General features: G+C 41.9%; 2 protein-coding genes across 3 annotated transcripts; one reads left to right on the top strand and one right to left on the bottom strand.

Annotated features, from left to right (window-relative positions):
- Positions 1-308: 308 nt before the first annotated feature.
- LOC118286580 (sodium/bile acid cotransporter-like) lies at positions 309-15,522 on the top strand. Its single transcript, XM_035611112.2, has 6 exons — positions 309-341; positions 12,785-13,229; positions 13,453-13,657; positions 13,926-14,104; positions 14,793-14,992; positions 15,181-15,522. Exons 2-6 carry the CDS (start codon positions 12,841-12,843, stop codon positions 15,231-15,233), a joined length of 1,026 nt encoding a protein of 341 aa, XP_035467005.1. The 5' UTR covers positions 309-341; positions 12,785-12,840; the 3' UTR covers positions 15,234-15,522.
- On the bottom strand, positions 3,238-8,426 carry LOC118286582 (protein max). Of its 2 annotated transcripts, none has more exons than XM_035611118.2 (4): positions 8,213-8,426; positions 5,682-5,789; positions 4,705-4,828; positions 3,238-4,579 (listed from the first exon to the last, which is right to left on the bottom strand). In XM_035611118.2, exons 1-4 carry the CDS (start codon positions 8,246-8,248, stop codon positions 4,395-4,397), a joined length of 453 nt encoding a protein of 150 aa, XP_035467011.2. In that variant the 5' UTR covers positions 8,249-8,426; the 3' UTR covers positions 3,238-4,394. The 2 variants fall into 2 exon arrangements, with proteins under 2 accessions (XP_035467011.2, XP_035467010.2); XM_035611117.2 differs by having other exon boundaries at positions 4,705-4,843; positions 8,213-8,424.
- Positions 15,523-15,604: the final 82 nt, after the last annotated feature.

Below are 15,604 nucleotides of genomic sequence, written 5' to 3' on the forward strand. Positions count from 1 at the left end.
TGTGTTAATTGAAATAATATAGCGGCTTATTTAATGGGTAGCTAGACTTCAGTATCCCACAGCATGAGGGTACAACAATACAGTTAAAAACTAAACAAAAAACAACAACATTTACATTGAATAAAGTTGTAAATGGTTGTTTGTCTCTGTATGTGGCCCTGCCATCTGTCCTCTCGCCCATTGGTAGCTGGGATTGGCTCCAGCCCTAGGGGGCGGGGCCCTGCGAATTAAGCGAGACCCCTCCTCCAACGAACATCAAATAAAGGTGGTCAATATTGTTTGAGGATGAAGCCTAGCTGTGCTTCGCGAGAAGAGGGGGGAGAAGACAACTCAGCAATCAGGTAATTGTACTGGTAGTTCTCTCCTCTGTCCAAGTCTGGTGTCTTGTATGTGTGTCAAGTTTGAGCATCTCTCTATTCTGTCATGCCTTGCTCATTTACCGGCCGGCTGGGGCAGCGCACCTCTTGGTCTGTGTGTGTTTTTGCACGTGCTTGCCAGTTTGAATGGGCCCGATGGAGCTGATGACGTTCATAATTGATTATCTCTAATTTGCAGTTGCTGTGCTTTAATTTTAGCAGTAGAGGAGATGCTTGATTAATGTTGTTTGTTTAATGCCTCATTGTGTTCTGTATAGGTCAATTTTTTCTTAGACTAGCAGATGGAGCAAACCGTGTTAAAGAAAGGAGTGTCAGGTGCGTGTATGTGTGTGCGTGTATTGGCTTTAGTGTTTGGTTATGTTTTTTATTTTGTTGTAATTTATGTGACAGGGTATCCAAGGGACGCATGACACATTTCTTAAGAGTATTCTGATAATAATGTCTAATCTTATCTTATTCTGTCTTATATAATGTTTAACCCTGAAGCCTATGTCGTTGACGCATATGGACTGTACTTAAAAAGTTTGCCTTCTGTTTTGTCGTGAAAGATGACCTTTTTTTCTCGTATTTTACGTTTCTATCATGGACTACTTATAGACTAGTGTTCGACCGATACATCGGCCGGCCAATAATATCGGCCGATGTTTGCGTTTTTTACATGTATCGGCATCGGCCGATGCGCGGCTGCTACGTTCGCTGATAGTTTTTTTTTGGGAGGGCAGATCCGGTCGCCTATCGTGCCCGGCCCCGCTCTCTCCAGAACCATTTACCCAGCACCGTCGCGGTGCCTCTGCCCTAGGCTGCCGTGCTGCTCCTATGGAGCTTTCACATTTCACCACAGGTATGAACAGCTCCACCTGCACCCCTGATCCCATCCCATCAGCTTTCATTAAGACCTGTCTACCATCCATCGCCCTGCTCATCACTACAATCATCAATTCCTCTCTCAGTTCCGGATCAGTCCCCACAACACTCAAGCTTGAATCAGTCCCCCCCATCCTCAAGAAACCTGGTCTAAACCCGGACACCATGTCCAACTTCCAACCCATATCCAACCTCCCCTTCCTATCAAAAATCCTGGAATTTTGTCGCTGCCCAAATTAAAACCTACCTCTCCTCCAATAACCTGTTTGAACCATTTCAATCTGGATTCCGCTCACAACACAGCACTGAAACAGCCCTCCTCAAAGTCACCAATGACCTCCTCCTCTCCTCTGACTCTGGCCACCTCACCCTTCTTATCATGCTTGACCTCACTGCAGCTTTCGACACCATCAACCACTCCATCCTCCTGTCCTGACTGGAAACCTACTGCAACATCAGTGGCCGTTCCTATCTCACCAACAGACAACAGTTCATACACATTAAAAACAACTGCAACTCTTCCATTGCTCCTCTGTCACAAGGCATCCCCCAAGGTTCAGTGCTTGGTCCTCTCCTTTTCATCCTTTATATCCTACCACTCGGAAATATCATACGCAAACATGGTCTTCACTTCCACTGCTACGCCGATGATGTCCAGATCTACATGTCTACCAAATCCATCACCACAGCTATATCCCCCACCCTGACCAACTGCCTCACCGATATTCAAACCTGGATGCACACCAGCTTTCTCCAACTCAACTACGATAAATCCGACTTGATGCTCATCGGCCCGAAATCGCTCACAAAGAAAACCCATAACTTCGGTCTCACTGTCAACAACTCCACCCTGTCTCCATCCCCACACATCCGTAACCTGGGAGTCATCTTTGACAGCACCCTCACTTTTGAAAAACACATCAACCAAATAACCAGAACTGCCTTCTTTCACCTCAAAAACATTGCCCGTCTCCGCCCATCACTCACCTTCTCTGCTGCCGAAACTTTGATTCACGCCTTCATCACTTCCAGAATTGACTACAGCAACATCCTCTATGGTTCACCTGCAAAAGCCTTAAATAAACTCCAATACATCCAAAACTCTGCTGCCCGTCTCCTCAGCCACACCCTTTCCCGTGATCACATAACTCACGTACTTCAGAACCTCCACTGGCTCCCTGTTTCCTAACGCATCCAGTTTAATGTCTTCCTCCTAACCCACAAAGCCCTCCATAACCAGGCTCCTTCCTACCTCACAGACCTGCTCCACCGCCACAATCCCCCCTGTAACCTCCGCTCCTCTGACGCAAACCTTCTTTCCCCACCGCTCAGGACCAAGCCCCGTACCTGGGGTGACAGAGCTTTCACCATTGCAGCCCCCTCCCTCTGGAACACCCTACCCATACGTGACTGTACTGACCTGGACACATTCAAACCACTAATCAAAACACACCTTCAGATCAGCTTTCCACATACAATGGTCCTACATTTCTCACCTGATAGTTACTGGTTTTATTGTTTTTAATTGCTTTGAACATGCTTGTTTTAGGTGTTGGTTTTATTGCTTATCAGTCTTTTTAAATTATCATTATCACAGGACTAATCACACTGAGTCAACAATATACTATAGTACAGTATATTGACTCAGCACAAACACAACACTTACCCGTGGCAATTATTAGAAAAAATGACATGGAACATAATTATCATAACTTTATGTAATATTTACAATAAAATTAGTTTTAATTTCATATGATTTCACAAAATATTACAAAGGATAAAAGCTGCTTTCTTTCTTAAGTGCTCATCTAAATAAGGGGGTCCCAATGCAACCACAATTCAAACATTGTTCTGTGATCAAAACCTTTTAAGGAGTTACCATCGTTCTTGTTTAAGTAAGCTATCCCCTTGATTGCTTTTCAGATCATTTCATTAACTGCGTTAATGCCATTACTTATCATCTATAAGATCTTACGGGAAAAAACTCCACACTGGATCACAAACACATCCCAAAAGGATAAAATAGTTTTATTTATAGTCTCATAATAAAGGTATGCCTCAACTTGCAAGACAACCATTGGCAGTATGTACAACATACCTGTAATTTCCATGGAATGGAACCAACAAATATTGATTACATACACACTTATTTACCTCTGCAAAAAAGGGAAAAAAGGATAGAAAGATAAACGCTCCCAGCACAGGCAAATATTTCAAGGGAAGGATTTTCTTTTGCAGAACTGACACCATTTAAGAGTATACAGTGTTATATACTACACACTGACATGGACTTCCATTAATAAAAATAAAGATCACTGCCCTTGAACTGCATTGCGTAACATTCAGTATCCATTAGGGGATTTTTTTTAATACCCACATCTTATTTAATAACAATTAAAAATAGAAGGGAAATGAATAGTTGAACCTGTGAAAAAAAACACTAAAACAACAGGTCAACTAGTTCATCCTGTATGTTCTCTGGAAAATCTCAAGCCACACATGAAGGCGGTCAGACATATGAATATATAAGGATAAGAAATCAATTTTGGTGCATCACTATAAATAGAGAGATTCATCTGATTACACAAACATTTAAAATGTCAAAGACAAAAACTTCAGCCACCTACACTGAAGAAGGGGGGGGTGTCTCCTCTTGTATACCGTACATTATTTTCAAAAGCAACTTCACATTCTTTTTCTGGAAAAGTATGAATATTTAAAAGGGTAAATTATCCCAAATCAACATTGTGTCAAAAGGTTTTAAAGTTTGACAATTCCTCCACATGGTTGCAGTTGACGTACAAAACAACCGAGAGAAAGACGAGGGTTATTTTGTTGTAGCTTTACTGAAGCCTCATACCCCGTGTCTTCTCCACTTAAGATTATGAAAGGTGATCATGAGGCTTGAAGAGCTTAAACCCTTCAAAAACTGCACAGCTGCCTCACTGCGAAGGTCTCAAAAGTCGTTTCTCGGGGCCACAAGAGGATGCTTTGCCAGGAGGAAAAAGGAAGGTAGAAGCGTTTCATACACAATAGTACCTCTCTCACTCAGTCTCCACCTCGACTCCTGGACAGGCGTAAGAAGGCAGGGCTGAGTGCAGGCAGGTAAGAGGAAGTCAGGGCTGGTGGGTAGAGAGAGTCCTCTCAGAGAGTCTAGCTGGCCTCCGCACGCAGCTTCTTCCTGTTGGGCGGCTCGTCTGGCTCCGATTCGGAGCTGGAGTCGGACCCTCCGTCGAAGGCGGACACCGCGCTCCCTTTACGGTTCGTATACAGGCTGCTGTCGGAGGAGTAGCTCGTCTGGAGCTGAGTGTTCCCCTTGGCCTTCTCCAGAGCGCGGACTGCAAACAGTCAAAAAACACAAATAGAAAATTAGTACGTACACACATATCACATACTGAATATCACAACAGAAAGACCACGTAGCGCTTTATATTCAACGACAAAAAAACATTGCTCCACTTACCCTGCTGCTCCAGCAGAGCATTCTGCTTCTTCAAGTCATCAATGTCTTGCTGGTGGGTATGGTTTTTCCGCCTCATATACTGGATGTACTCGGTGGCTTTGTCTAGAATCTGTGCTCGGGACGCCTGTTTAACAGAGCTCTGTCAGCAGAAATTTCAGAGAGCCAGGGGGCAACGCTGTAGTGTCTGTTCGTTCAGGTACAACATATTATTCACTTACCTAATCAACTGTTAATCTGCTTTATACTGCTTTTGCTGACCAGCTTTGGGTCAGAATACAGTCATCATTAATAACAATGGTGCTCTGCACACCTTCAACTACATACAATTCATAGACAAGAAAAGTGCAGTAAAGGAAATAAGTGCTAAGGGTTGGTGCTGACTGTGTGACATCTGTCTGCTTTCCTGGAGTAATGCAAATTAGGAAGTATCTCATTCCGAGTTTCGTTCCCAAGCAAATAGTTAGCGGGCAAAAGGATGGATGGATGAATTACTAAATCTACAGCGACAAACCTGCTATTTCCTTTTGTGAATGTACAATTCGATACTGGCCTTTAAGTGGGCCAGTATTTCTGCAGTTTGCCGTTCACATATGATGAACGCAGCAGGAGATTGTCTCAAGTCAGACGCATTCACACCAAAAAGAAAACTCCTGGGACGTTCTGTGGGACTCTGGGTAGAGCGTGCAGGAGAGGGGACGTGGCGATCAGTTCAATGCAGACAACAGTGTTTTTGTTTATAGTCAATGTGGTGGAATTGACAACACAGTCATCAACACGCCCATTCGCTTGCTGTGAATGTTCCGCAGATTTTCCTGCTGTATTCTCACTTGGGCTTAGTTTGACATTTTCCGGGAAGATTTCAGGAAAACACCCAGACTTCAGCGCAGGTCTAAAAGCAGCTTCGGTGTTCCAAAAATTATTTATTTTCTCTTTACGTAGTTCTTAATTCTCAAAAAAATTTTTTTAAAAATACTCACCTTCTCCCCTTGTAATGCAGGCACAGAATCTCGTAAACTGTGAAAGCTGTCTTTGATGTGGTCCCTGCGTTTGCGCTCCAGCGCATTGTGATGTGCTCGCTTGTCTGCCTGCAAAAGGTCAGAGTTCATACTTGTCACGGGGCAATTATACACACAAGACACAAAATAAAAATGATGTTTGTAACTTGATTTCCATGTTATTCCTCAAACAGGAGAAGAAACCAGACGAAGCAGCATAAAGCAGCACTGTGCATATATTTCTGCTTTAAATATTAAATAAATGACGCTCTTATCTTCATACAGTGCTTTTGTCAATGTATGGAAATCAAAAATTTCCTGAAATTATATAACAGGAACCTATAGTGTATAAATGTTGAAAAGGATGTGATCTCTGTTTACCGTGGTTAACGTGCTGTTTGCTTTCCATTGCATTTGCGCTGGAAAAGCACACCCTGCCTTAGGCCTGTCACGATAATTACATTATCGTAGGATACAGGAATATGAAATCAATAATTTTTATTGATATCAGTAACATCCATTGTGTCTACATGTGTGTTTGTTGACATAAGAACGAATGTCAACAACAGTCCAGCAAGTCTTGCTGCTTCTGCCACTGTTTTTGGTCTATGAAATATAACTATAATATTTTTCTAAAGGCACCATGTCTTCAATTTCTTGTTTTGTCTGAGGGCTAAACTGCAAGTCTAAACTTTCGATAACATTTCTCTCAGCAGCAACACAAACCGTGTAGGAATCAACTACCAACCTCAAATGATTCAGTGTGAAAAAAAGGTCTTAAAATTATGATAATACTGTTTATCGCAATTATTTCTGAGACAATTCATCATGCAACAAAAAGACGTTGTTGCGACAGGCCCACCCCTGACGGTCTCAACACCAATTGTCCTTCACAAGAACTCCATATCAACTCCAACACCCACCGAGTTCAGTGGGATTTTACGTTTTTCTATCGTGGACTACAGTCTGAGTTTCTGTCCGCTGCGCTCAGTCCTTTAATTTCCTACGGCTACCAGGAAATCTAATCTTATGTTCAATAACAAGCAACGACAATGTGTGCAAAGGTTTAACTCAGGAGAGAGACGACAACGTGGCGACAACTGTCACCATGATCGAAAACACAATAGGAGCATGTGTCTGCCTCCAGTCTACCCCTTGTGCACCTGATGTAGCTTTACAGCTGTCGGTCAGTCAGAAGTTAAGGATCAGAAAACAGCCTGCCTAAAGCTGAAATCATACAAATGGCACTGATAAGATATTAAATACGACCAATGGTGACACGGCGTCTTCTCGAACCCTGTGGTTGCGGCCAGAAGCCGGAGACTCTTTAGTTCACGTGTGTCTGTGATGATCAATTACAGACAGGTAACACGTGCGGTGTGGGTTGACAGGATCAGCCATAATAGCTGACGTGGGGAATTTGCCAGGACATAACATTGAATGCGGTATAAAAAGCTTTTATGGGCTAATTGCGAGCAACATTTTTTATTTGGAGTTATTGTTACGTGCAAGCGTGTACGGAGCATGCATATAAATGATGATAACGTGTAAATGATTGCAAATATTTATCAAATCGATGGAATCACCAAACTGAATTGGTCCAGAGAGGGCTGCATGGGGGGGATATATATATATATTTAGCTGATTTAATGAGCCATTCGCAGTTTCACTGTACCGGCCAGGTGTACTTAGACTTGCATGGCTTAATCTTTGAGACAAGCATATGCTACTGGCAGGATCAACCAGGTAGCCCTCTGCTATATACATATATACATATATACACATATATATATACATATATATACACACACACACACACACACATATATATATATATATATATATATATATATATATACACACACATATATATATACATATATACACACACATATACATATATGTGTATAGCTCAGGCTGACGTGACGGGGTTACCCCTTATCCGCGAACAAAACAACAACAACAAAAAGACAAGGGCTGCATTATGTCAAAATACGCCGAGGAGTCCTCCGTACACCAGATGACGACCCCCTCACGGCGGACAGCTTCGCCTCAGACCTCGCCTGTTTCTGTTCCGTGCGCCCGAAGCTGCACCTGCTGCAGCACAGCGTTTCGATGCACAGAGCTGATGCACAGAGTGAGCGTGACCTCAGCTGACTGCAGCGACATGGACGACCACAAGGAGAACTGTCAGGGAGTCAGAGCAGTTGCTGTTGTTGTTGTTGTTGTTGTCGTCGTCGATTTCCTTGAAATCGAAACACACGGCGTCGAGCAGCTTTGACGGGATCAGCTCAACTTTCAGCCCACGCGCCGGCCGGATGAGTTTGAGTTCGACACAGCCCCGCCGCTCCCTCCCTCCCTCCCCTCCCGCCCGAGTCGTCAAATGAGACGAAGTGTTAGCCGAGTACCACAGCTAGCTCGTTAGCTACCAGCGAGATGGATTGACAGGGTTGTTAAAGTTGGCTAACATGCTGGCTAGCTGCTTCTCTCTGAAGGAAGACGGAACCACATACATCGCTGTCGACTTCGATGTCGTCGTTTTCGCTCATTCTTCGGTGAAAAGCGAAAGTGGTGCGAGAAAAAGAAAAAAACGAGCCGCTGTCAAAACAAAGTGCAGCGACGACCCGGAGGCGAATGACAACATGCGAGCACGGCGCTGCGCTGGGGGCTGCGCTACGGCAGAGACATGACGATCGACGGTCTCTCCACACGCGATTCGCCTACACATGGACGGGGGAAACGCACACGGCGCATGCGCGAACAGAGCAAGGCGTTGTGGGTAATGTTGTCGCTAGCCGACACGCAGCCCGGTTTGCACGAGCGCGATGTCTCGAAGTTGAACTACATTTCCCACAAGCCCGCGGATTTAGACGCGGTGTACCTTTTTTAGGCGTGTGTGCATTATGCCCTTTTTTCCCCCAGCGTCTGGAAAAACAAGTATTGACTCATCATAAAGACCCTTTCACTCGCCCAATTCCCTGAACTCAAACACTGAAAAACTGAACAGTGTATCTTACTTATTCAGTGGCACCGTCAAGGACCTGAGAGCCCAGAGAGTTGCAGTAGCAAATGCATAATATGCTTCATGGGGGTAAAATGCTTCTATGTGATATTTGACATTGGGTACTATTCATTTAAATCAATTAAATATATTTTTATAATAGTTAAATAGTAAAGTTAGGTCTAAGTACAATAATAAATAGCCCAGCAGCTTCTATTTAATATATACAAGAGCAGCAGAATTATAGTAAATTCTCCTTTTGGTGATGTTTTACATTGGGTCAAATACATTTTACATTAGGTACTATCCATTTAAATCAACAATCAAGTATATTTTTTATAATAGTTAAAGGTTTAAGTGTCACAGGTATGAAGGAGCAGGACCCAAGTGAAGGTAAGAAGGAAACAAGAGTATTAAATAACTAAGGTAACAAAATAAACAAAATCCAACTCTCCAAACCTCAAATCCCAAACTCCAAAATATACTACAACGGCATAATAGTTTTCCCGAAATTCAGTCATGGCTTTTGGTTTTGGTGTGCCACCCCGAGATTTCTGATCGCCCCATTTTCCTCTATCTCTGGCCTACTGAGAAAACCTAATAAAGTAACAAAAAATAATAATAATAAAGACGCTGATTCTGAAAAACATACAATAAACTTCAGTCTATGGTTATATAACAGGGAAAGAAATTGGGACAAAACAAGCCCCTCTGGATATAGATGTCCTTTATTACATGACAACAGACAAAAAACTCTTCCTAAAGTTTACACTGCTAAGGTATATAACCTATGCCCCAAGTCATAAACTCTGTAACACCTCACTTCTGGCTGACAGATAGACTTTGTTTAAGCTAAACAGTATACATAAATCCTGGCACACTTGCACTATTTCCACTGTTAATACTTCATGTAAGTTATTTAAATTGTATCATTCTTATTCTCTATATTTTTTCCAATTTTATATTTTAAATTTATTTGTGTATACTGTATATTGTATATATTTTTAATATGTGCTGTGTGAAACGTGCTGCCGCTACACCGGAATTTCCCAGCTTGGGCTGAATAAAGTATCTATCTATCTATCTATCTATCTATCTATCTATCTCTATCTATTTTTTGAATTCGTTATTTGATGCTATAAAATGGGATGAAACGGCATGTTTGACTGCTGAGAATGACTCGTATTTGGTCAAGTGCCCCCCTGAGAAGGAATTGTTGCAGGCAGCGATTCAGTTCAGCTCTTTCACCAATCACCGGGACGATTTGTTCTTTTGAATGATTAGTTTGTGAACCACACCGTTTTCTCCTACAAGTTGCAAACACAGCAGTCTCAGGATCTCCAGTGCTATTATCCAGTGGATCACAGTAACATTCCTGTAGTGTTGTAAAAAATATATTAGAAAAAATATGGCATGAATAAATCAGTGTTGCTGCAATATAAAATCAGATAACATTCTTGGTAATTGTCAGCAGAATAGTGTGCTACAATGGCTCTTCTTCCAGCACATGATTATGAGGCCAGATGTCCAAGCTCACTTTGGCTGCCCAGTGCCCACCCCCACTCACCATTCACGGCTGCACAATTTCTTCCATAGGGCCATTAAATAGCTTCCAGAGCAAGTTATCACTGCTTATATACAACCTAAAAATGTGTGCTGAAGTATCAGGACTTTGTCTTGTTCATTTTCTTAGAGAACTTAGCAACACAAAGATTTTTGAAATATGATTGTTGGAGTGTAATATTCATGCCGATACAGAACAAATACCTATTTTTTCATAGAAAAAAAATCTGAAATATTGTTCATTGTATTATACAGATCAGGATACTTTGCTTGTCTTGTGTAGAATCGAATGTCATTATTGCCTCCCAGAACCTCACGCAACACCGGCTTTTTTTCGTCGTTCTCCGATTCAATCATAGGCAACAGATTGGCAATTGGTCGTCATCCCCGTTTTCTTCCTCTTCTCTTTCTGTTGGATTTTTTAATTTCCTGCAGAATTTTAGTAATTGATTAAGTTCTCATCTGCATTATTTCTGCCCAAGGTTCAACCTTGTACCAAATGTCTTCTGTATTTATGCCTTTAACCAAGACTTCTTTGTCTGTGGAGTTAACACAAGTGAACATAACTCACATTCAAGAGATTCCACTGATTGTCAGGTGCATAAGGATTTTAGGATCTGGCCCTTCTAACTTTGACTTGATCTCTTTTATACCTTAGAGATTAGGGCAACAACATTTGAGCCTTGTTCAACGTAGCTGATATAGTCTTGGTGTACAAAGCACCCCAGTCTCATGACAACAGGGTGCCCCTTTTGAAAAGACTGGTAACTCTGCCAGGCAAACTCATTCCTCTGCCTGGTTGCATAATATTAATTGCAAGTCCACACATGCAAATTAGGCCAAATGAATACAGCGCCCCTTTAAAGGTACAGAAGCAATAACATTCTATACATGTTATTGAAGCCCCCCAATGCCAAACTTTCCCACGGTGCCCAGAAAAAGAGGAACTAGGGGAACAAGTCCCTATGCAAAGGGGTGAATTCCAGTAAATAGCATAAAAGCTGGATTTACTTGAAGTCTGGGTAACACATGAACACGACAACCGTTGGGTGGGGGTTCCACGGAGTGTTTTTTAAGGGCTTATTTCTGGAGTCAGTTGTAGTGATCACAACTATCGTGCTGTCATGAGTCCATGTGACACAGAGCGAGAGAGAGAGAGAGAAAGAGAGAGATAGATAGAAGGGGAGGGTCCCAAAAGAGAAAAAAGGAGCTAGGCACAAAAATGTGAGGACAGATGCAAACAAGTCTTTGGGAAGAACGGCTTAAACCTGCTGGCCTGAGCTGACGGTAAGAAATGTATCACGTCTTGTTTTCTTAAGTGTGAGATCGACACTACTTTGTCCTTTTGTTATTATTATTAATTCTTCTTCTTCTTCTTCTTCTTCTTCTTATTATTATTATTTGAATTACCATTATCATTATTATCCATTTCTATTGTGAAATGTCCCAGAAAAGAATAGAGTTAAAGCTCATCCGTCTGTGCTGTGAAACTCCAGTGCCATCCGAAAAAAAGAGCCATGCTGTACCAAAATTCCTTTCATAGCCTACATAAAAATGGCAAGTATAATTATTCTTCTCACCATTTCAAAGAAAGCAATTTGAAATGAAGGAATATGTCATGCAGTGAATCAGTATGGCTCTCCTGTGTGTGTTGAGTTAACTATTAACTGTTGTATTTGTTCTCTTCAGAACATTTGTAGATTTTTACGAAATAATATTGGTATCCATTACTCCATATCACTTAGGAAACAAAGAAGAGTTGAATCAGGCACAACTGGACGTGGTTGGATACCTGGCCATCGATGTCACTTGGTTCCTTAAAGGGGCAGCAAGCGGTTTTTGAGAAATCTTGTCTATCTGTTTGTTGTTGTTGTTGATGATTTTACTGCGCTGGCGGGGCCTTGAACCCAGAGTCTTGGGTATGTGAAACCAACGTGCTAATTGTGTCAGGAAATGTTTGAGATGAGTTGTTTGTCCAGCTAGCTTATGGTTTGACATGTCAAATAATGTGATATTACAATGCTTCTTTTCCTTCTAGCAATTTTGAGTTTCAGGCTTGAGAAAGCTGGCCCTTAGTCACGTCACTTCCTTATTTGTCCTCTAGCTGTTGTCACCAGCAAATATGTGCATGCTTTTACACGTGACCGACATAATGACTAGAAAACTAGCTTTCTAAAACTAGTTTTCTAGTCATTATGTCGGTCACGTGTAAAAGCATGCACATATTTGCTGGTGACAACAGCTAGAGGACAAATAAGGAAGTGACGTGACTAAGGGCCAGCTTTCTCAAGCCTGAAACTCAAAATTGCTAGAAGGAAAAGAAGCATTGTAATATCACATTATTTGCCCGGAGGTGGCGCAAATGCTTATATTGCAGCAGCAGCTCCTTGTTTTGCCTGTAAGAGGCGACATATTTCATTTAGTCGGGCAACTTCTGTGCTGTAAGATAGGCTAACTGAATATCTAAATAATGACATTTAAATTTTTGCCATGCATCTGTTTCATTTGCTTTGTGTGACAGGTGGAAGCCACAGAAGAGTAATCCTAACACAGCACAGGATTTGGAGGAGTGCCGCAATGAACGCGACCGAAGTCCAGACAGGAATAGCACACATCTACAGCCGAGTGAACGCTTCTCGAAATGGAAGCATGGTTTACCTGGATGACTTGTCCGCGAATAACACAGTCATCGACATCTTCACCATGGGCATCCTCATCATCACCATGATATCCCTCGGTTGTACGATGGAGATTTCCAAAATCAAAGACCATGTCCTCCGTCCAAGAGGAGTAGCCATTGCACTGGTGTCCCAGTTTGGCATCATGCCCCTCACTGCTTTCTGTCTGGCCAAAATCCTACAGATGGACCCCATCAAGGCTGGGACTTTGCTCATATGTGGCTGCTCTCCAGGAGGAAGCTTATCAAACATTTTTTCCCTTGCCATTAAGGGTGACATGAGCCTCAGGTAAACCCTTATTGATGCGTTGACTCCTGTCTTGTTGGAAGAATGCAAATCGCTAAAGTAATTTCCTTTGTTAAGCTGGGTGATGAGCAATTGGTTTTATTGACATTTCTGGATAAACAGAAATGTACAAAACAAGAGCCTCGATTTGCATGCAGTTTACAGTTTGACACATTCAGACTCGTCAGTCTCATAATGCTTCTTCTTCTCTCCGATACCCTTCCAGCATCGTATTGACCACTTCCTCCAGCTTCGCGGCCATGGGTCTGATGCCTTTGCTGCTTTACATCTACTGCCAAGGCTTCCCCGGTCTGGAAAAGGCTGTCCCATACGCTGGCATCACCTTAACCCTCGTGTTCACACTGGTGCCTTGCGCCATGGGCATCGCCATCAATCACTACAAGCCAAACTACTCAGTAGTGGTAAAAAAAGTAAGATTCCTGAAATCTTCCTCTCATGAACACAGCCATCACAGGAACAGATCTTTTGATTCAATTCCAGGGAATTCAGCTGACTTTCAACCTTTCCTGCTGTGACACGTCGCAATGTCTCAGACAAAAAGGACAATTGGACACAAAGTTGTGTTTAGCAAAACAATTCATCACATGGCGTGGGTGTAGTGTGTTGTCCAAATAAACAGAAAGGGTATGTGCAATTGTGGCCTCTTGTATCATGCTTTCGCTCACCCTGTCTTGACAGGTTGGTCTCGGCATCCTGATTGTCTCCAGCATCCTACTTGTCATCATGTCCTGTGCAGCCATCAAAGACTTGATATGGACAGCCTTCACACCAGAGAACCTGGTAGCGGCCGCACTGATGCCACTGATTGGCTTTATCCTGGGATTTGTCTTATCTCTCATTTGCGGACTCAGTGCAAAGTATGTGAACGCACACTGGATCTGACCAATCCTGGTCAAAACGCCTGTCTACTTTTCAAGATTCTTTTCAAGTTTCTTTTAGTTTGTTCCCATTTTGGAAAGTTTCACCACGGTCCTCAATTAATCAACATTTCTGCAGCTGAAACAATCTCCCCCTTTTTGACAAAGCTGTATACATTCCTGATTCCCAACCTATTTGCTTGTGACTCCACAAAATGAAAATGTCTACTAGTGACCCCTCTTTACACGATACAGTCTTAGCATGTGCATGATTTGTGAACAATTAATCCAATCAAAAACAATTAAGAGCAAAATTCTGCTTTTCGGGTTTGTTTGATATTTAGTACTTTCATACTGGAAGGCATTTAGTAGATTTAAATTGAATATTTTTATATTGTAATAGTGACTTTTGAGTACATTTTTTGAATACCTTGTCCACGGTTGTCTTGTGGTAATATTTCAACCCAGATCTGTAATAAATTGTCTGTATAGTAGAGTAGATGCATATAAAAAATGACTTTTCCAGTAATCTGTCATACAGCATTGAAAAGCTTCTAATAATTCACCTGGAAAGAAACCCTGTTATTTAAAGATATCTGATTCAGATGCAGTACAACAACTGGTGCATTTTAGTATCAAAATCAAATAACACTGTCAAAACGACAAATGACTCAATTTTTTCATTTAGATGCAGTAGGACCATCTCCATGGAGACGGGGTGTCAAAACATCCAGCTGTGCTTTGCCATCCTAAAGGTGGCCTTTCCCCTGGAAGTCATTGGACCCATGTTTTTCTTCCCCTTGATATACATGTCATTCCAGTGTATCGAGGCCTTTCTCCTGACCCTGTGTTTCAGATGTTACCAAACATTCAAGGAACCAGCTGAGGGTAACTGTCACAGCTGCCTGTGTGTGTGTGTGTGTGTGTGTGTGTGTGTGTGTGTGTGTGTGTGTGTTTTTGTGGAGCGAGGCTGAGAAGAGGGGTTGGAGGAGGGGCTCACACAAGCACATAGGTAGCCATTGGTGTTTTGAATTTCGTAAAGAACGCAGAAGTCTAATATCATCCGTCTGTTACAGATACAAGATATGCCAGTGTTGAGATTAAACATGAGGAGGTGAAACAACCATGACGGCATCGCAGCGACAGACCCAGTGCTGCAGCGGGAAAAATGGAGGGGCTGAATGCTACATACTGAGTGCACTCTCTGTCTCAGGATCTTTACTCAAACCTTTGATACTGACAAAAAGATTGTTACTGGATTTGCAACTAACACTTTAATGTTTTTCACTTAATTACAACCAGTGGTTGTGAAGTTGTAGAAACTTATATATTAGATCTTGTATTCATATATTTGTATATAAAATCATGTAATATAGAAATTAGATAATTGTATGATGCAATAAATATCAGCACATTTATTTTATTTTATTTTGGTTATTAAATGTGTTATTTGCTATTAATTAATTTAATTAAAATGTGTAACGAAAAAGGTTAATCCCA

The sequence above is a fragment of the Scophthalmus maximus genome, chromosome 15 (assembly GCF_022379125.1).
Source record: "Scophthalmus maximus strain ysfricsl-2021 chromosome 15, ASM2237912v1, whole genome shotgun sequence".
NCBI classification, from domain to species: domain Eukaryota; kingdom Metazoa; phylum Chordata; class Actinopteri; order Pleuronectiformes; family Scophthalmidae; genus Scophthalmus; species Scophthalmus maximus.